This window comes from Anarrhichthys ocellatus, unplaced genomic scaffold (assembly GCF_004355925.1).
Source record: "Anarrhichthys ocellatus isolate YVR2014 unplaced genomic scaffold, GSC_Weel_1.0 scaffold8, whole genome shotgun sequence".
NCBI classification, from domain to species: domain Eukaryota; kingdom Metazoa; phylum Chordata; class Actinopteri; order Perciformes; family Anarhichadidae; genus Anarrhichthys; species Anarrhichthys ocellatus.
Genome location: NW_022280038.1, coordinates 708,397 through 727,145, shown reverse-complemented (window position 1 = coordinate 727,145; position 18,749 = coordinate 708,397). Strand labels below are relative to the sequence as shown.

At 42.9% G+C, this 18,749-nt stretch overlaps 1 protein-coding gene across 9 annotated transcripts in view; it reads left to right on the top strand.

Moving 5' to 3' along the window:
- akap13 (A-kinase anchoring protein 13) overlaps window positions 1-18,749 on the top strand; it is a 93,394-nt gene that overhangs the window by 56,285 nt on the left and 18,360 nt on the right. For 5 of the 9 annotated variants that reach the window (XM_031848722.1, XM_031848723.1, XM_031848720.1 and 2 more), the window contains exons 12-25: window positions 1,253-1,608; window positions 3,233-3,280; window positions 5,779-5,956; window positions 6,431-6,533; window positions 7,773-7,895; window positions 9,702-9,744; window positions 9,920-10,031; window positions 12,993-13,152; window positions 15,531-15,598; window positions 15,713-15,779; window positions 16,352-16,499; window positions 16,738-16,850; window positions 17,282-17,428; window positions 17,935-18,191. In XM_031848722.1, the coding sequence (XP_031704582.1) occupies window positions 1,253-1,608; window positions 3,233-3,280; window positions 5,779-5,956; window positions 6,431-6,533; window positions 7,773-7,895; window positions 9,702-9,744; window positions 9,920-10,031; window positions 12,993-13,152; window positions 15,531-15,598; window positions 15,713-15,779; window positions 16,352-16,499; window positions 16,738-16,850; window positions 17,282-17,428; window positions 17,935-18,191 (1,923 nt within the window). The remainder of the gene's footprint in view (window positions 1-1,252; window positions 1,609-3,232; window positions 3,281-5,778; window positions 5,957-6,430; window positions 6,534-7,772; window positions 7,896-9,701; window positions 9,745-9,919; window positions 10,032-12,992; window positions 13,153-15,530; window positions 15,599-15,712; window positions 15,780-16,351; window positions 16,500-16,737; window positions 16,851-17,281; window positions 17,429-17,934; window positions 18,192-18,749) is intronic. The other 4 variants (XM_031848726.1, XM_031848727.1, XM_031848725.1 and 1 more) reach the window with 3 other exon arrangements.

Genomic DNA, 18,749 nt, shown 5'->3' with positions numbered 1-18,749 from the left:
TGTGTGTGTGTGTGTGTGTGTGTGTGTGTGTGTGTGTGTGTGTGTGTTTTCTCACGCAGGAGCTCTTTCCCATCAGACCCCAGGCTGAAAAGTTATAAGAGTATACCATTTGTTTTCACGCCATTTTTTATGGCTTATATTACAGTCACATCGGTAGTTGTCTTACCTAAGAAGAAATATAAATATAAATATATATATATATATATATATATATATATATATATATATATATATTCTCCATGTGGAAGGTATGTTTTCACAAGGTTGCCGTCATTTATTGGCGTTTGTTTTAATGTCAGTGTTGCTATAAAGTGGCTCTGGCTCATTATCCCTAAGCTTTTCCATTTGGTCCTCATTACACTCCATTCCTGTGGAGTAACTAGCTCTCCAGCATGTTCTCAGTGTATCACATGCTTCAGTGAAGAAATGCTGATAAATATACAAAGTGATCTGCTCGCTAATTGCAATAATTTGAAGGACATCTGTTCTGTTCTATCCTACCGTATTTTATGCTGCTCTATTCTGTTCCACTCTGTTCTATTCTGCTATATTTGATTCAGTTCTGTTCTATTGTATTATGTTCTATTCTACTCTATTACATTCTGTTCAGATCTGTTTTATTCTGTTCTGTTCAACTGCATTCTATTTTGTTATATTTCATCCCTTTCTGTTCTGTTTCATTCTATCCTATTTCTTTTAAATTATTTTCTATTCTATTCTTTTCACTTCTATTGTGTTCTATTCCAGTCAGTTCTGTGCATTCCATCCCATTTCATTCTGTCTTGTTTGTTCTGATCTGCTCTACCATTTTCTATTCTATGCATGCCATTATAAAGCATTCTATTCTGTTTGGTTCTGTCCACATTATGTTCTTCATCTATGCGGCTGGTAAAATAGTGAAATCAGCTCATGTCTTTTATTTTGTTCCCCAGTTACTGTAGCTAGATGACAAAAAAAAGTTAAGTCCCTGTGTCTCAGGGTTAAGGGTTCCACTTCCTGTGTGGCTCTGAGCGCTGCCGATCGTAGTGCTCTTAAATGTGGAAGTGAAGTGAAAGCAGCTACTTTTACACGCGTTCGCTTCCTGAAATAATAAATCAATCAACATTTCATTTAGTTCGCTCATTTTTTAATTTGATGAATTAATTCCTGTGGCTTCTTTTACTTTGGCAGTTCCCCATGAGCACATGATGCTGGGCAATTAAGCTTTTCAATGATAATAATATGTATATTGATATTTCTTGAATGCCTGCAGAACGATGAACCAGTGACAGGAGGAGACAGCGCCAGCGAGGTCTCCGTCTCCTGTTCCTCCACAGACGACGCCGCCAGTGTCGGCCCGTCCAGCTCCAGTCTCGAGGGCAGCCAGGGCCTGGAATGCAGCTGGAGCCCAGAGGAGGCTGGGGCTCCGATCGCTGCAGGACTAGACAGTGGTGGTGGTGGTCTTGGAGGAGCTGGGGAAGCTGAAGAAGAAGCCAAAGACAGAGTGACGGAGGTGCCACGGCGCTCCAGTATCCTCCGGAACAGCATCCGCTCCCTGTCGCCCCTTCGCCGCCACAGCTGGGGTCCCGGAAAGAACAACGGAGGAGACGCAGACATGAACCAGAGAAGGTGAGATGGGGAAAGCGGGTCTGATTATATTTGATTCTTCAACTGGAGTTGAACTGATGGAGAGACGGGAATGTTACTCCCTTGACCTCGAACACGGTCTGCCGGTGTTAGCCTGGTGTTAACCAGTAGATGTCAGTAGACCTGATGTGTGCACATGTCAGTGTCATTAGAGCTGGTCGGTGTCACTCCCTCTGTGCCATGTTGAGTGTTTCCTCCTCCTGCTGCGAGCAGCTGTGTTGCCATTTGTCTGGTGTTGTACGCACGCAAGATGCATACACACAAAGACTCAGACACACACACTCGCAGCAACATGCACAGACGTAAAACCTTGACACATACGACTTCACACTCGAAGAACACTTATTGAGAAATCATTAACATGGGGACCTTTCTGTCTTCGGTGCTAGAGCGGCAGCCTGTCATGGGCTGTCTACAGACAGAGTAGTCACCAGGCTTTAAAAGGCCTGTGCTGCAATGTTGGAGTGAAAACTGCTTTAGAATTTTATCAGTTGCTATTTTTATAATACCCAGGCTGGGCACAAGCAGCGGCTACCACCAAGTATTCTGTATTCTTTCTTTATGGTGTAACTAATGACAGAAAGAACCATATTTTTTTAGACCGCAGGTGCCCTTTATAGATAACCACGGGGTACCTGGAGCACATGAGAAGCATGTTAACTGCTAGAGAAAGGCTCTCACTGCGGCTAAATGTGCATGCTGCGTTAAGCACACGGTCTGTACTGACATTTCTGTGACTCTAAAAATATCTTGTATAAGTGAGAGAAAAAACACTGCAACAACTCAGCAATTAGTTAAAGTAACACATGTTAGAACCACTTCCTGCTTGATTTTCTCACTTCTACTCTTTTAGTCACATTATAAAGGAATAGTTTGACATTTTGGAAATACTTGCTGATGATAAATATCAAGCAACAGCTAACAGCTTACGTTAGCATTAAGAGTGGAAGCACAGGGAAACAGCTATCTGGGGTATGTAAAGATACTAGCACCTCAAAAGCTCACTGGAAAATATGTTATACCTTGTTGTTTCTCGTGAAGTTGTACAAAAAGTGTAAAAATGACAATTCTTTTATTTGTGTATTTTTTTACTGGGGTTTTTAATGGGGTTATGTTTCTTGGCCGCTTGCTCCTGGCCAAGGAATAATTTGGCACATAAACCCCCCCGTAAAACAGCTATGTGTCAGTTTTAAACTTTTTCTTTATTTCTTTTTATGAGCGACCTTTAGATGTGCTGGTGGGTCGATTTTTGTGGCTTAAGGACAGAGCCAGGCTCGCTGTTTCCCCTTTGTGTTTCCAGTTTTTGTGCTAAGCTAACCCTCTCCTGGTCATATTTCACAGACAGATATTATTAGTATTCCTTTAAGGTCATTTATTCTGAAGAAATGCCATTGACATCACTCCTCCAACACGGCGGCCTGTGCCTCGGACCTTTATACACACACGCTAGCGCCCATAGATATCCAACCTACTAAGAAGATGATGGTTCCATCAGCAAGTAGTTCATTCATCCATTCATTACTGTATGTTCTTTTTGACCTGCCATCCCGCCATCTCACCCATCATGCACCACCCCCCGTCTCTCTTTCTCATCCATCACCTCCAGCTCCGTCCATAGCCCTGGTGAGAGGAAGCCGACCTTTCACAGGAGAAGGTACTAATAAATCCCATTCATCAGCTCATGTGATTTTAAGATTGACTTGTTTCTAGGTGACACGCATTGACTAATTTACGGAGGATCTTCCCCCATTTTTTTTGATGAATGCTGGCTGAACTACTGCTGCATTGTGCTCCATCGCCGCAGGCAACTGAGCTTAAAAATGCTGCGCTCTTTTCACCCGTCGGAATGAGAAAGAAATGCTGTAGCAAATAGGAGGTTGAGACTGACCGGTGTTTTGTATTGCAGTGGTAGTAACACACAGCTACACAGAAAGAGGGGAGTTTAGGTCTGGAGGCTCGGAGAGGCTTTAAAGTGTAAAGGAGAGCAGTAAAAATAGTTGTACTTGCAGAAGTGTTCTAGAAGCTAGAAGTATGGCTTTGTTGGAGTAGTCAGATGTGAAGAATCGCACGTCGTTCACCATCAAGTGATCTTTTATGATCCTGAGTGTAAACAAACCCTCATCCTGGCGTCTTCAGTTAGGGTTGATGATAGCTGCCACAAGTGTAATGCAGACCGTTGGGATGGGACCTAAACTACATGTGACTTTCAGGTTTCTGTGGAGCTTTTTTTTTTTTTTCCCCTTCCTGTCTATATTCAGGAGGGTGGTCCTTCAATTTGAGAGCATGACTCATTGATTTCACGTTCAGATTATGTAATGCTTCCCCTCAAAACCCTGTTCTCGCACTGCTCCTGAAACGTCTGCACTTAGATTTCTCCTCTGCGCATGGATTATTCGTGCTATAACCCCCGTCACGATTCCACAACCAATAGAATGCCGGGGGTAAGTTTCGACCAATGAAATGATACAAATTGAAATGCTCTCAAATTGAAAGACATCACTCTTGAATAATGATGGGGGAAAAAAAGCTTGATAGGTTTCAGGAGTTTCCGGCATGACTTCAGTAAAGTCCTGGAGAAGTTCGAGACCAGTATGAGTATTATTGTATAAACGACATTGATGTTTTCACTGTAATCTATGCCAGTGGTTGTATAATGAGCCAATGGGAGGGAGTAGAGCAGTAGATGGACATTAAGGCCATTAAGTCATTCCTGTAATATTATTGTCAGTGCTCTGTGGTGGAGAGACGGTTTCGAAATGGCCTAAAACATTCTGCATCGTCTTGTATATATGCAGATACAGCTATATCTTTGATTAGTTAATAATAGCCAATAATGTCAGCACGTCACCTCTGTATGTGTAAGGCTGTAATTTAGACATGGCTCCTATCGTCAGAGACCACTGCTTTAACCGTCGGTTCACATCTTCCACACCGGAGAAAGCAGTGACTGCCACTGCAGTGGTTTCAGTAGCGTTAATAGCTGACAGCATTGCAGTTCTGGGAAACGACTTAGGTTCAAGTTTATTTCCTGTCTGCTAAAGATGTTACCACAACACTGCCACAGGAAATGAACTTGATCCCTTTTTACAGTGTTTATACTTGCCAATGTGAAGTCATACTTGGAGCAGTAGTTCACGTCGGTCCCAGAACATTATCTGCCATACTTGCTTCCCATCACTCCTCTTGATTATCCTAACTAACCCCTCCACCTCACACTCACACCTCAGCCGGTGCCCTCCTGATGCCCCCCACAGCCACAGCGTGGCAGTAGTTAGTTCCCTCGGGTACAGTGTGTTTGTGTGCGTGCGTTACCTTTTTTTTTTATTTATTTTTTTTTACCCCACATGCCCTTCTTTGAATAGGGTGTGTTTACATGCTGCTCTATTTGCATTTGCCGTTTTTGTGGGCATGTGTGCATGTGGTTTTGTGAGTGTTTAAATGCCCTGCCCAGTCAGTAGCTTCCTACATCGGAGAGCTGCAACAGCGGCTGCTGTTATTCATGTTCCAGTACCGAGGACCTTGCGGCTCTGTAGGTTAGTGTGTGATGATACTGGCAGGATATGTAGTATAATATAGTCATTTACATTCACAGCCCTGAAGATTAGGTGAGTGCCGCTCTACGCTGATCACCGATAATCACAGAGTCATGATTATTTTGGTCCAGTTTAGGTGGACAAGAGATGAGAGAGATTTACCGCTGAAGCCTTAACCATCACAGAGTCAGTCCTGAAGCGGATAGAGCCGCGTACAGTCGCATATAGCTCAACCTGAAATGTAGCTGTAGTTTTCCTCTCCATAATCATTGTATTGGATTCTTTTCAAGGCCTCTTATTTCCACTCGTAGATCGATGTAATTAGGTTTGTAAATCCCAGCTGCAGAGCTCTCTATGCCGATGTCGGGAGACATTTTCCCGCCGCTTCGACTGTAAATCTTCTCCGGAGCCCGGTGATAACTCAGCGGGCTAAACACTGTGCAGGACCGGCTCCGTGTGTGTCTGTCAACAGGCGGTGCGTGTGTGCACGTCCGTATGTGTTTGTTGCGGCAGTAGCTGAGCGTAGCCAGAAAAGCGAGACGAGTGAAATGTGCGTGTGTACGGTACAGTCGTCCCTCCTTCTCTGAGGTCATCTCTGCTTTCTCTTTTGTCCATACAGCTACAGCCTGGAGGGGCTCAGCGGAGCCCAGGAAGAGCCGAGGAGCCCCACCGCTCAGGGGCCCCGAATCCTGGAGCCTTCAAGGATGCCCCGGCATTACAGCGATGACAGGGGCTCCCTGGTGTCTCTGACAGAGGAGCGGGAGGAGCTGGGGCAGCATGGCAGAATGCATGACCTGGTCAGCTAACACACACACACACACACACACACACACACACACACACACACACACTTCATCACATTTGTCCTTTAGATGTCATATCTTCATACTGTCACGCAGTCGGCCCCAAAGGGATCCTCACAAACATCCTCAGCCTACTACACATGAGAGGAAAAATGGATTTGCAAAAAGCTTGCACATAAACAGTCTGGGAAACTTTGGCAGTTTGGGGATTAGCAAGAATTAATGAACATTGCTTTCCTCAGGGGCCGTCTCCTCGCTCTCATTGCTGAATTTAAAACAAATTGTGAACACAACTTCGCAAACCATTTGTGTAGTTCCCCCTTTTAGCTTATCGTTCCTGTTTCCAGTTCAGTGACTGGTAATGTTTTGTTCCACGTTATCTCTGCCTGGTTTAGTGTCCTTTATTATTACTTCTCTTTTACATCGTCATGCAGTGTGTTTCACTCAAGCTTGTGTCTCTCGCCCCAGAAATCAAGGCGGTATCGGCCTCTGCGAAACAGCTGTCCTCCCATGACCCTGCCCCTCACCAAGTCCGTATCCATGCTTGCCATCAGCCAGAGAGACATTGATGGTGAGTGACAAGTCGTGAGGCTGCTTATCTGTCTTTTACCCTCAGCGATCACATCACGATTGCAGATCCAGATAACGGCCAGTACTTCGACCTCTTCATCAAGAAATCTCCTTTCCATTATACGCATTAACTCATGATATATTAAAAGTGGGAATGCTAAATGAGTCAATAAAGTGGTGAATATCTAAGAGTCTGGATTTCAAAGTGAACCTCATATGCTTGTATTTCTAAGTGCAGAAGGCCCAGCGTGCAGAAGGAGCACAGCTTTTTTTATGGTGTACTGAGAAATGTAATGAAAAATAACACAAAATGTAGATTTTGAAGCTTTTTCTTCATCATGTTTTCAATGAAAACATGATGAAGAAAAAGCTAGATGTGTAGATGGAAATCATCAAGGTAGGCGAGGAGAGGAAGTTCAGGAGTTTGCTGGAAAAACAGAGCCATTGTCTCAATTATTAAAACCTATGCAGCTTTTGTTGCACCTGTTAGGTGGGAGAGGTTGCACCTTTATCATTGGTGATGCAGCTGTAGCACAGCTCTTCCCACCTTCAAACTGAGCCAAGGTCTAATTAGTCAGACTAAGTGGAAGCACCTCTGTGAGCGCTGCAGGGATGACGTATTTTTGTTGTTCAACTCAAGTTAGCATCGCACTGGTTCCCTCAACATTTTTGCATTGGATTTTGGATTATTAGAGAAGATAATCTCTGTTGCAGAGTTTATGATTCTAACAATAGTATCAGCAAGAAAATCTCCACGAATGAACAGCACTTTTATGATATTTGAAGCGCAAATGCAGTCACCAGCAGTAGAAAGCTAACAATAAGCTATAAACAAACCACACCACTGTCGCATAACTTCTCGTCACCACCGCTAAGCTAACTGTTGACGTGATGACGTTTTGTAGTCTCATTTAGCCACTTGTTAGCAATCCTTTTTTTTAAGACACGTAAGAGCTTCAAAATTCTAAAAGCGTATTTTATGTCATAGAATATAACATTAAAATCTATTTTTCTGTGTTAACCACAGACCTTATTTCTGGCAGCTAACCAAAAACCCATTCAAAACCCCCATTGACTTAAAGACGAGGGAACATGACGTGCAAAGATGCTGACTCATTCCTGCAGTTTCTCTTTATCTTGACATTCCTATCCCCCATCGTCTCTGTTATTATGGAGTTCTAATTCATAAAATGTTAAGTTCCTGCTGTGGTTTTTTCCTTCCTGCCCTCCCCCCCAGCAGTGGGACACCTAAGACGTAAGAGGCGAATTTCCTTCTCTTTCAGCCTTTCCCCCATCCTCACCAAATCTAAGTCTCAGTACCTTTATGGGGACTCCTCATCTAGCGATGATGAGGATAACTTGAGTAAGTAATGCGCTGTAAAGTGCACTAGAAAGTAGCTGTGATGTCAGAAACAGTAGTTGTTGTTGTTAGAGCCCTGGATCTCCCTTAAAGGACTCTAATCCAGAGTCAAGAGTGCCATTACAACAAAAAGTTGTGTCTGATCACACAAAAAAACTGATTTATGATACTTAATTACAAAATGCAGTTTCAATTAAATGCACTTAACCCTCAGCACAACTAAAAGGGCCCCAAAGTTCAGCTGCAACACACTTTTTTGGAGGAACCTACTACTTACTGTTGACATTAGGCCGTTTGCAGTGTGAATATGCAATTACAATCAAAATAATAATACCTGTTGACGACATTGAATGAAACCCGGGCTTCTCCTGTCCCCTCCTCGGCCCATGAGTTAGCTGACTTTTACTTATATTAGTCCTTGTTTTGTCTCTTTGCAAAGAACGAAATGCAATCACCAGAGAAAGAGGACAAGTAGTAATCACAAACACTGCAGGTGAAGTGCCCTCCGGATAAATGTGTGCCTGTCAACTTTAGTTAAAAGACACTGAGCCTTCCCTTTTTCTTATCTTATCTTTTCCCATTAGTGTTCTCTGTCTCCTTCAGGACAAAGCTTTGCCCTCATTATCCTGCTTTAGGTTTGACTTTTCTGATGCAGAGCAGGCAAGCAATGCTTTGCATACTTGCATGCTCTTCAGAATATTGGGGGAGAAATGATTTGTCAGGAAGGAAGCAATGTTGGTCCCCTAGAAGAGATGCACGCCTACGTTTAACTCACAGCAGATAAGTAGAAACTCTGTGGTGATTATTTAGCAAAGACTGTGTGTGCAGAATATGCTTTAATTGCATTATTTATGCCTCCGGGCCGACGATAGCTCTGGCCGTTCAGTCAATTTTCGTGACGATGTGTCAGTAATTAATGTGCGGTAATTCTACGTGCTATCAGATAAGAAATCAGTCCGGAAATCCAAGTTTGACAGATAGAGGACCCTGGGTGGTGTTTGGGTAAAACAAGCTAGCTACAACCATCATGGCTTTGTGTGATGTAAGGCACAGACAAAACTCAATTTGATCAGATATTGGGGCCATCATTTCTTGCGGGAAAAGAAAAAGTCTTTGTATTGTGAGAGTTCAGGTTTTTTTGGGGTATTTGGAGCCAGTATCTAGCAGCCATTAATGGCCCTGGATCAAAAGGCAGCACTTCAGCTTCAGCTCCTGGCCTCAGCGCTGGCTCCCTTCATCCGTGCCAGAGTTCATTTGTTTTCTGGCTTTCTCCACAGCTTCCAACGAAGTAGCTTACATTTCAAATACCTTGCTCAAGGACATTAAAGGTAGCTACTGATGGACTGGGGGGGGGGGGGTGGATTATTCAATACATCTCTGCCCAATCCTTGCTGCCAGGACTGGAACTAATAACCCTCTGGCGTGATGTGAGCAGCAGGTTAACAGTGCAGCAGCAGCCTCAGTGCGTGTGTGTGCGTGTGCGTGTGTGTGTGTGTGTGTGTGTCACAGTCACAGGATGCGTTCAGGAACAGTAATGAGTTGTGGGTCACCTGCGTTTTGTCAACACTTAGAGCCCAATACACAATCCCTGAAGTCACGTGTTGAAAACAGAACAGAAGAAGATAATAGACGTGAACGTCTCTGGTTGAGCCAGGCTGAGAGAATAACAACATATCGGTAGACATATTGGTTTGGGAGTCATACCGTGAGGTCAGTGAGTTTATTCACCGGTGAGACGAATCCAGCAAACAAAAAAACCCTCCTGATTCTTTGTCCTACCACTGACTTCCGCTCTGTTTTTTCTTCTAGGAATGAGGTCGTTGTCCAGCGCCTCTGGGTCGCTAGCGTACAGGTGAGTCCAACTCTGCACATACACATTACCAGAAAATAGTTCCTAAGGCTTTTCAAGCTTTACAATGCTTTGAAGAACCATGTTTGGAATGTGTTAACAGGTAAGCCTTGTGAATGCAGCTCTTTGAGGATAAAGTGTGTGTGTGTGTGTGTGTGTGTGTGTGTGTGTGTAACAGTATATCAGAGGAGGAGCCGGGCCCTCTGCGGAGCGACACCGAGGGAAAGAGCGTGACGAAAGTCAGCCGAACATTCAGCTACCTCAAGAACAAGATGTACAAAAAGACCAGGGTGAGGGAACATGGGTATTCAACTCTACTGTTTGTCATTCGTGCGGCACGTTTCCACATTCGGCCTCCCTTCACAGGCTTCTCCTCCTTCTTTAAACGTGTATTCCTTCAAGCGAGGATGACTGAGCAGCACGCTGCTTTTCAGCCTCACGCCGCTCACCATTTATACGTTTGCACACACTCACACTGGGAGCTGTTCATCTCCTTCTGCTGGTCTGTGAACAGTTCCAGTCCAACAGTTTTTTTTTTTGTTTTTTTTTTGTATTTTTTCGTGTCTTGCTTCAGGGCAAGTCGGTGTCTCTTTTCATATTCCCCCCCAGAACATTTTGTATCTCAGCCCGCAACATTTTCTTCGTCCCAGATGTGAAACTCTGGTGTAAAAGATGTGGTCAAAGTCATCTCTTTTTTCCAGCACTGAGCAAGTTATTTAACGGCCAAAGATATTTTTCCAGTGAGAACATTTCTTATTTCATTTTGAGCAATGAAAATCCTGATGCAAAATAGGTAAAATGCTTTCAGAGACAGAACACCTTCCCCTCTCTACATGACTTGGAAGTCATAGTCGTGCAACTCAGAAATCATGAAACTCAAAGTCACACAAAATCGCAGGTGTGACATACTGTATTTTGACATCCACTAATCCAGTTTGCAAATAGAATAGTCAATATTTCAAGTTTAAAATTACACTGATAATTAGTCCCATTTGGGGAAATAACAACTATTTAGAGTAACTTCAGCTTTTGCTTGCAGTCTGTCATTGTGCAGCCCTTGCAGAGAGACACAGAGGGGTGAACAGGAAGTAAAACAGGAAGACGGGGTTGACTGTGGTTGTATAATCTCATCTCTAACCTCAGTCCCCGCTTTGCTTTTAAAGGGACAGGACTCTGAAGGAGATCATCGCCAGAGCCTGTCAACGGTTAAAATTCTTGGCCGTGGTTTTTGGAGACTCCAAGACTATTAGCGAAGCTTTGATGCTCAAATTGGCACCCGGTCATTGGATTGTGTCCATGAAATGCTGTATGTTTATTGTTGGTGACAACCGAAAAACTGCAACCTCAGCAACCTGGGTCCAGTTGCACACCACATTAAAAATGTCTTCATTGAATTCAAAGATGTCTTCATTGAATTCAACTGGATGAGGCTTTTTAAGTTAGAGATTCAAAAATAAATTGTCCGTTAATAAATTACTACTTTAAAAATATCTGAATATCCAAATTATTTAGGTAGGTGTTACAATCACACAGTTCCTGTACAACAACCAAAGTCTGAATGTTCTGCAAGGAGGATGTAGTTAGTGGCGTGTTGACATAGCGTCTGTACCAGATGCAAGGGTCGTTGCAGAAATAGCACCTCCTGTAGCGAGCCGGTCACTTCCTCATTGCAGCTTTCCCTGATGAAGCCTCAGTGCTGCGAGTAGCTTCAGCCGCAGCCAGTGATGTTATGCAGGAGATTCACGGGGAGCCATGGCTTCTCAAGGAGATGGAAAGGTTGGCTGGAGGTAGGCTAAGAGACGGCTCTTTTTTTTTTTTTTTTTTTCCCAGTCAAAATTGTAGTGAAAGAGGCTGTCACAGTATCATGTGAAAAAAAAAAAAGTGCCCGGTGATCCCTTCTGGGGCTGATGTCTTTTTCCAGTGAAGTCATTGACCGTTACAGTGTGTTTCTCTCACATGTCTTTTTGTTTGAATCTGTGGTTTAGACGTGATCACTTCTCCTTGTGGTGAACGCTTGCAACCAAATGAACTTTGCTTAAAACTTTAACTTAGCTGTGTTTTTCCAATGAGTTGAACTGTTTTTGCATTGTTTTTTATTTTTTTAAAGATACCATCAAGTGTCTTTTAAAAAAGAGATTCTTAGAAAAGTTACTGTGGTGCGTAATGTTCTTCAGTTTGTCGAAGTGTTTCACTGCTGTTAGACAGCTGTTGCAGGAAGTGACAATGAACGCAGTGTTGTAATACAACATGCAGGCGTGTGTGTGTGTTCCAGTCAGCCATACGGCGTATTGAAGCGGCTGAAAAAAGAAAAAAAAAAGAGCTCCAGTGTGTCGGAGCTTTGTGGTCCCCTCGAACCGAGAGGCCCAGGGCCCGGCCATTAAAACGAGCTGGAAACTCCATTTTTTTCCCCCCCCATTTCCTCTGGGTTTGGGTGGAGGCTCTGTGATGCAAGTCCAAGAGAATAAGAGCTCTGTTCGTCTCGCCATCGCTTTATGGGGATTGTGATTCAGCTCAGTGTACAGAGATGACCAAAAGCCGAGGATGACCTCGTCCATTAGCGCGGAGGCAGCAGAGAGACCGCCCTGTTATGGAAAGGTCAAAGATTTGATTCCCAGACAGCGTGTCTCCGTCAGCATTCACGCATCTCGCAGAATTTCAGCACACTAAACTCCTCCCTGCTGGTTTGAATAAGAGCTTCACAGTAGCTGAGTAAACAACACAATATGGAATATTACTATATTAAAAACATGTCTGTAGTTGGTAACTGTTTATCACAGTCGCTATGTACCGCTTAGCATCATCTCCCGTGTTATAAACCCCTACTAGTAATCCTTCTGAAAAACACATCGAATTATGGGTTTTAACATACAATTGTTTTCATTTAAAAAAAGCAAAGACTCCCTGAAACAAAGACACACTGCATTTAAAATAGTCTCCTAATGAGACAATTTGTTGTCAGCATAAATAATGCATCACTTAATATGCAAAGCCCCCCTGCTGTGTCGTACATCAGGGTAATAATGTTGCTCTGCTGGATTCAGATTGGAATTTAACACGAGCAACTGGCCAAACTTGAGACATTCTGTCAGTGTCGTTTGTCACTCTACAGGTAACTCAGCACAGTCTCTGTTGTTGTTGTTGTTGTTGTTGTTGTTTTTTCAACATCTAATCGGCTGGAATAAAAGGTAAAGTAATTACCGTCCTCTCCTGGTGTGGTTGTCTTCTAAACCCTGATGCTTCCACCTGTGCAGGAAAAAGACCGCGATAAAAGGGAGAAGGACAAGGAGGTCAAGGAGAAGGACAAGAAGGCGATCAACGGCCATCTATTCACACCAGTCAGCTCAGGCCAGGCAGACCAGTGCTTCCAGTGCAATAAGGCTTTCAACGGCAAGGAGGCGTTCCAGTGCACGCGTGAGTCCCTTTGTCTGTGTGTTTCTTTTTTTTTTTCTTTTTTTTTCAGTTTTCTATCGTCCCAGTTTGTGTTCTTTCATCGTCTGCGACGGATCAGGACTCCTGCTGCTTTAAGTCTAATTAAAGCCCGTAAAGTGTTATGATCCACAATTAGAAAGATTTATCTGGTTGTAGATTCATTTTTGAATTTGGAAACATCGTAACTAAGCTCTCTGCACTGCTGAGAACACACAACACTGAATATTGTAAGGAGGAAAAAAAGCTCCTTGTGCAGTGCACCCTGCACATACATCGGGCATGAATCGTGCTACGCGGCAGGTCACATCAATTTACTGTAAAAACTTAGTCAGTATCATATCATTTATAGATATATCCACATAATGTCATTGAAGAGTTTAAATGGGCAAAACACTTTTAGGATAGTATAGGATGAACTTTATTGCTCCCCGAAAAAAACCCGAGACATACACAATATAAAGACACGATATACACAATATGTTACCTACACGATAGTTAACACCAGGCAGCGGTCGTTACATAGTTCCATTGCCACAATAGGAGGGTCAGTAAAAGCCAAGTTTAGTCACTAAGTTAGAGCAAAAACAAAATGTACGTATCAATGTAAACTGTATGCAGATGATAACAACATAAGTAATGGCCGCAGACAATGAATGAATGAAGTGTAAAGGTCAATGTACCAACATTGTTGAATCTGCTGGATCTGAAAACACAAATACAGCAAAACTGAAAGTCTGAATCACTCTAACTTGGCTGAGCCAGCTTCATGATTTGTTTGAAGAAGTGAACCTCTCTAGTGGGCTACTTCTAATGTCACCCAGTCTGGCCTTCAGTACAGACATTGTTTTCCACTGAAACAGCAGCAGCAGCCCTAAAGAGGATGTAGTTTATTGCACAAGCCTTTGGCGCAACCCTTAAAAAACAGAAAAAGCCTAAAAAGGAGAAACCCGCTCTGCGATGGATTACAGCGGATCCTCTCAATGGTCACAATCTGCCTCAGATACCTCAGACGGGCAAACACAGCTCTTGCTGTATTCAGTTGGTCTGGTTCGGATTGTTGGAGCCACAGACGGTTCTGAGGGTGTTTTCGGGAGGTTTTGTATTCGCAGATGTCTGGCTGGTGTCCATTCAACAGACAGTTATCCTTTGTCTGAGATTAGCTGGAATTGGTTAAGATGTCCACAAAAAGCAGTAAAATACCCAATAAAATTATTTAAGAGGAGAAACACAGCAGGAATTTAAGCTGGTTTTACCGTGCGGGTCATAATTGGATATTTACCACATAATCTACTAGGCGGATACTTTTAGACACATGTCTTTTGCAGGAACACAAGTGTAAACACTTCTCAGGTGATAGGTGGAAGTAAACCTGAAAGGGTTGCTTACTTTCTTTTCTTGTTGATTTAGCACCTAAATTGCAGCCTCTGCTGTTCTAATAGATCAAATATCACACACTATCAAGGGGGGGTAGGAGCACGCTGTCAGTCATTTTGATTGAGACAGACACAGTTGCAGCCGACACACATTTCCTCAAGTGTTCAGTCTATTTTTGTTTTGTACGATATGTAAATCAACTCTTGCTTTGCTAAAGTAACAATTATCTGTTTTTGTTTTTTTCTTTAGATGACATTAGCCACATGACTATTACTGTTTAAGAAGAAATATGTTCATATTTTTTGCTGTGATGGTTGTTTCTTCTGTAGTTCATTCAGTCGGTTGTCCTCTAGTGTTAAACATGTTGGCAGGATGAAGGTTAAACCACTTTCATCTGTTGGAAACACGAACACATGAAAGTTAGTGGAAACTAGTTTTGAAGCTAGATTTTGACACAACCAGAGGTGGTCGTTCCTCCCTCTGTTCTTGATCGATCTCTGTTTCCAAATGAGCTTGTAAGATATGCTTTCAAAGTATGGAATTTAAAAAAAAGTATGGTACTGGGGAATTAAAGTCTTTCATTGACTCAAGGGGCTCAAATTACAGAGAAGATCTTATTTTAGCGATCTGAAGTGATGACCTTTGTTTCTAAATGGTGATTTGGGAATGTTTATATAATTGAAATTTTCCCATGCAATGTTAATGTGTGTGGGTGTGTGTGTGTGTGAGTGTGTGCCATTCCTCAGCCGATCTCTCCCTCCTTTTTTTTTTTTTCTCTCTCCTTCGGCCACGAGCAGTATTACCCCTCGATTGCATCACATGCTCTGCTCCAGTCTGGCTTTCATTAGTGGGCTGGTGGAGTTTCCTGGCCGGCTATGAAAAACCAGTCAGAATTTCTAGCCCCCACCTTTTCCACGCACCCTTGACACCCCCACCACCGTGCTCATAGCACTCACTGAGCGTTCTGATGCTTTTTTTCTTTCCAGACTGTAATGCCTCCGTCCACAAGAGCTGCAGGGACAGCCTGCCTGTTTGTGCCAAGGTGAAGATGAAGGTAAAAGTTCCCCGAGAGTAACTCCACCACAGATTCCGTAGTATTCTGCTGTCCTGCAGACAATATTGATTTGAACTCCTCGCTTGTGCTTTTGCTCTGTTTTTTTCGAACCAGTTGCCCAAACAGCAGTTTGCAGTACCAGATTCAAGCACTTTTCCTACAGTCACGATGAGGAACAAATGTGAGTGTCAAACCAAACTCTTTCATGTCTTCATTTCCAGTTCTCATCTGCAGATTTGATCCCAAAATTGATTAAAGATGTTTTTACATTACGTGTTTTTTTGGCAATCATTTGCAGATAACTTAACTAAACCAAGTTTCTGCACTCCATTTCTATTTCTTGTTCACTCACAACAAGTTTAAGGGCTGTTGTAACATCAAGGGAATCAGTCAAAATCACTAGTTTTTTTCAAAGTGAACAGGAGATATATCTAGAAACATTGCCACTGTCATACAACACCACCAGTACCTCCAGATTTAGTATATGTCTTCTTGTTTTAGATCAGTTAAATCATTACAGGATCCTCAACGGCCCAAACCAATTCTCTGAAGGCTAACTAGAGCTCATTTCCTTAAAGACTTCTAAACAATCTGAGTTATTTTTGCAAACAGACGAGTCGCCCCCTGCTGGCCATTAGAGAGAATGCAGGTTGAAGGCACTTGTGCATATACTTAACGTTCATTGTCGCCCGGTATAGTGCACAGTGATGAGTACAGTATTAATCTCCTATAATGTATCTGTCTCTGGTCCAGCTGGTGGGACAAGGGAGCGCCCCTGGTCTGCAATCTTGTCCCCCGAAGACCATTCTTCCCTGATGAACCCATCACGGAGACACACCAGCATCATGGCTTTCCATGGCAACAACCTCTCCAAGAGTCTCTCCATAAGCAACATCGCTGGGTGAGCTGCTGTGTGTGTTTGTCGGTGTATGCAATGATGCGAGGGCTCTCGGATAATCACATTTCTATTTAAATGAAACAAAACGTTTCTGTTAGCCATTTTGTGGCCTTTTTGGATTTGTTGACATTTTATTTGACCACTGCATCTGAAGTGCACCACATGTGTTTAATCAGCTCGTTGGGTGTTTTTGGTTGTAATTTTGTGTTTGTTTTTTCATTATTATTATCTCTATATTCAGTCCGGTGTTCGACGAAATGCCCATTAAAGGCCTGCGGTATCTCTCCCAGTCTACTGACTCCCTCAACAGAACCAACCAGGTCACAGAGTCCATGGAATCACTCACTGATGAAGGTTAATACACGCACGCACGCACGCACGCACGCACACACACCATTGATCTGACTACCCAACACAGCTGCCGGTCAGTTGGGATCGAAGAGTCTTTATTAACTGAGTGAATAACTAACAAAGTTGAAACAAAATCAGATTATTAAAGATAATGAATTTTCATACTACAGTAACAGTATTGTCAGCGTGAGTGAATAGTAAAAATAAATAAAAGAAAATAAATGCAGTCCACATAGGAACGGGATATAGCAAATGTTCACGAAGTAGCTTTACTTACCAGATTCTGTCAAGAAATAATTTAAACAGGAACTAGAGCGATGTAAAAAAAAAAAAAAAAGAACATAGTTATAATTTTCAAGAAATATTTCAAAAATTCATAAAATGTTACAGAAAATATTACTTGAGCTGTGAGTTAAGTTGTGTTGTTGGCGCAGGGACGGAGATGATGGACGGCCAGCTGATGGGGGAGTTTGAGGCAGAGGCCAAGGAGCTGGAAGCTGACTCCTGGAGTTTATGTGCGGAGCAGCAGTACCGGCAGCAGCTGGACAAAGAGCTGGTGAAGAGACAGGACGTGATCTATGGTACATTTGATTTACCAGAATACACTTTTTAATTAGATCTTAAGAAATTCATGGGAAATAAAGGAACATGTTAATAAGGAAGTTTAAAAAAGTGCAGCTGTTAAGTGTTTCTGCAATTTAGTCTCTACTGCTGCTATTTTTAATCAAAAAGAATGGAAATGACTTGAAACATCTGTATATGGCATTACTTAACTAGTTAACTAAGTGTAGGAATAGCTGGAGCATATACAGTCTACAGCTAGTTGCATCTACAAGTCTCAGTGGTCTATTGAGACTACAGAGTTTAAAATATTCATTGATTTACTTACTGTTTGAGATGTCTCGAGCTTTTGATTTGAGGATTCTGAAAAGCATATTTCTATATGTACACAAGGTATTCAGTGACACACACATTCATGCCACGAAACTGCCTGAAGACCTCCGAAGTAGAATCATGCAGAGGCACAGATATGTGGAATGGTATAAAGAGTGCTGCTTAGGTAATTTTTTCCCTCTGTGTTCTTCAGAGCTGATGCAGACGGAGATGCACCACATCCGGACGTTGCGCATCATGTCCGAGGTCTACAGCAAAGGCCTGCAGAAGGAGGTGCAGCTGGAGCTGCAGACGGTGGAGAAGCTGTTCCCCGCTCTGGACGAGCTGCTGGAGCTCCACACGCAGCACCTCCTCCGGCTCCTGGAGAGGAAGAGGGAGAGCCAGCTGGAGGAGGGGAGCTCGGAGGGAGGCTTCATCATTGACAGGATAGGGGACATCCTGGTCAGCCAGGTTAGAGGAGGGAGGGGCTGGTGTGAAGAGGGTTCAGGTCCCCAAATTGTAATACCGCATCATGAATTTACTTATTTTAATATCTCAACTACTATTGGATGGATTGCCGTGACATTTTGTGGACAATCATGACTTTGGTGATCCCTTAACTTTTCCTTCCGGTCGACATTTCAGTGTTTCCAATATTTTGGTTTATGACCAAATACCTGCAAAACAAATAACATTCCCATCAGCCTCAGCTGTGCATGATCATTTTGGCCATTCAGCTCAAAGCACCTCTGTTCCTACATCTAGCATCGCACAGCTTGGCTGTACACTCCTGTTTCCAGGTTTCAGCACCGTTGAAAAGGGTAGCAGTCCTTAGCTCTGGGAAAAATAATATCAATGGGTTGAATCCTTAGCTAATGCCCATGTTTTAGTATGCAGCATGCATACATACACCTCTAATGTAAAGTTACACGTTCTTTAAATATTGTTCTCCCAGCTTACCTTTAAAGTTTTGAAACTTAACAACTGAGTTCCAACTTGAAATAGAAGTTAGAGCCCTACTACTTACAG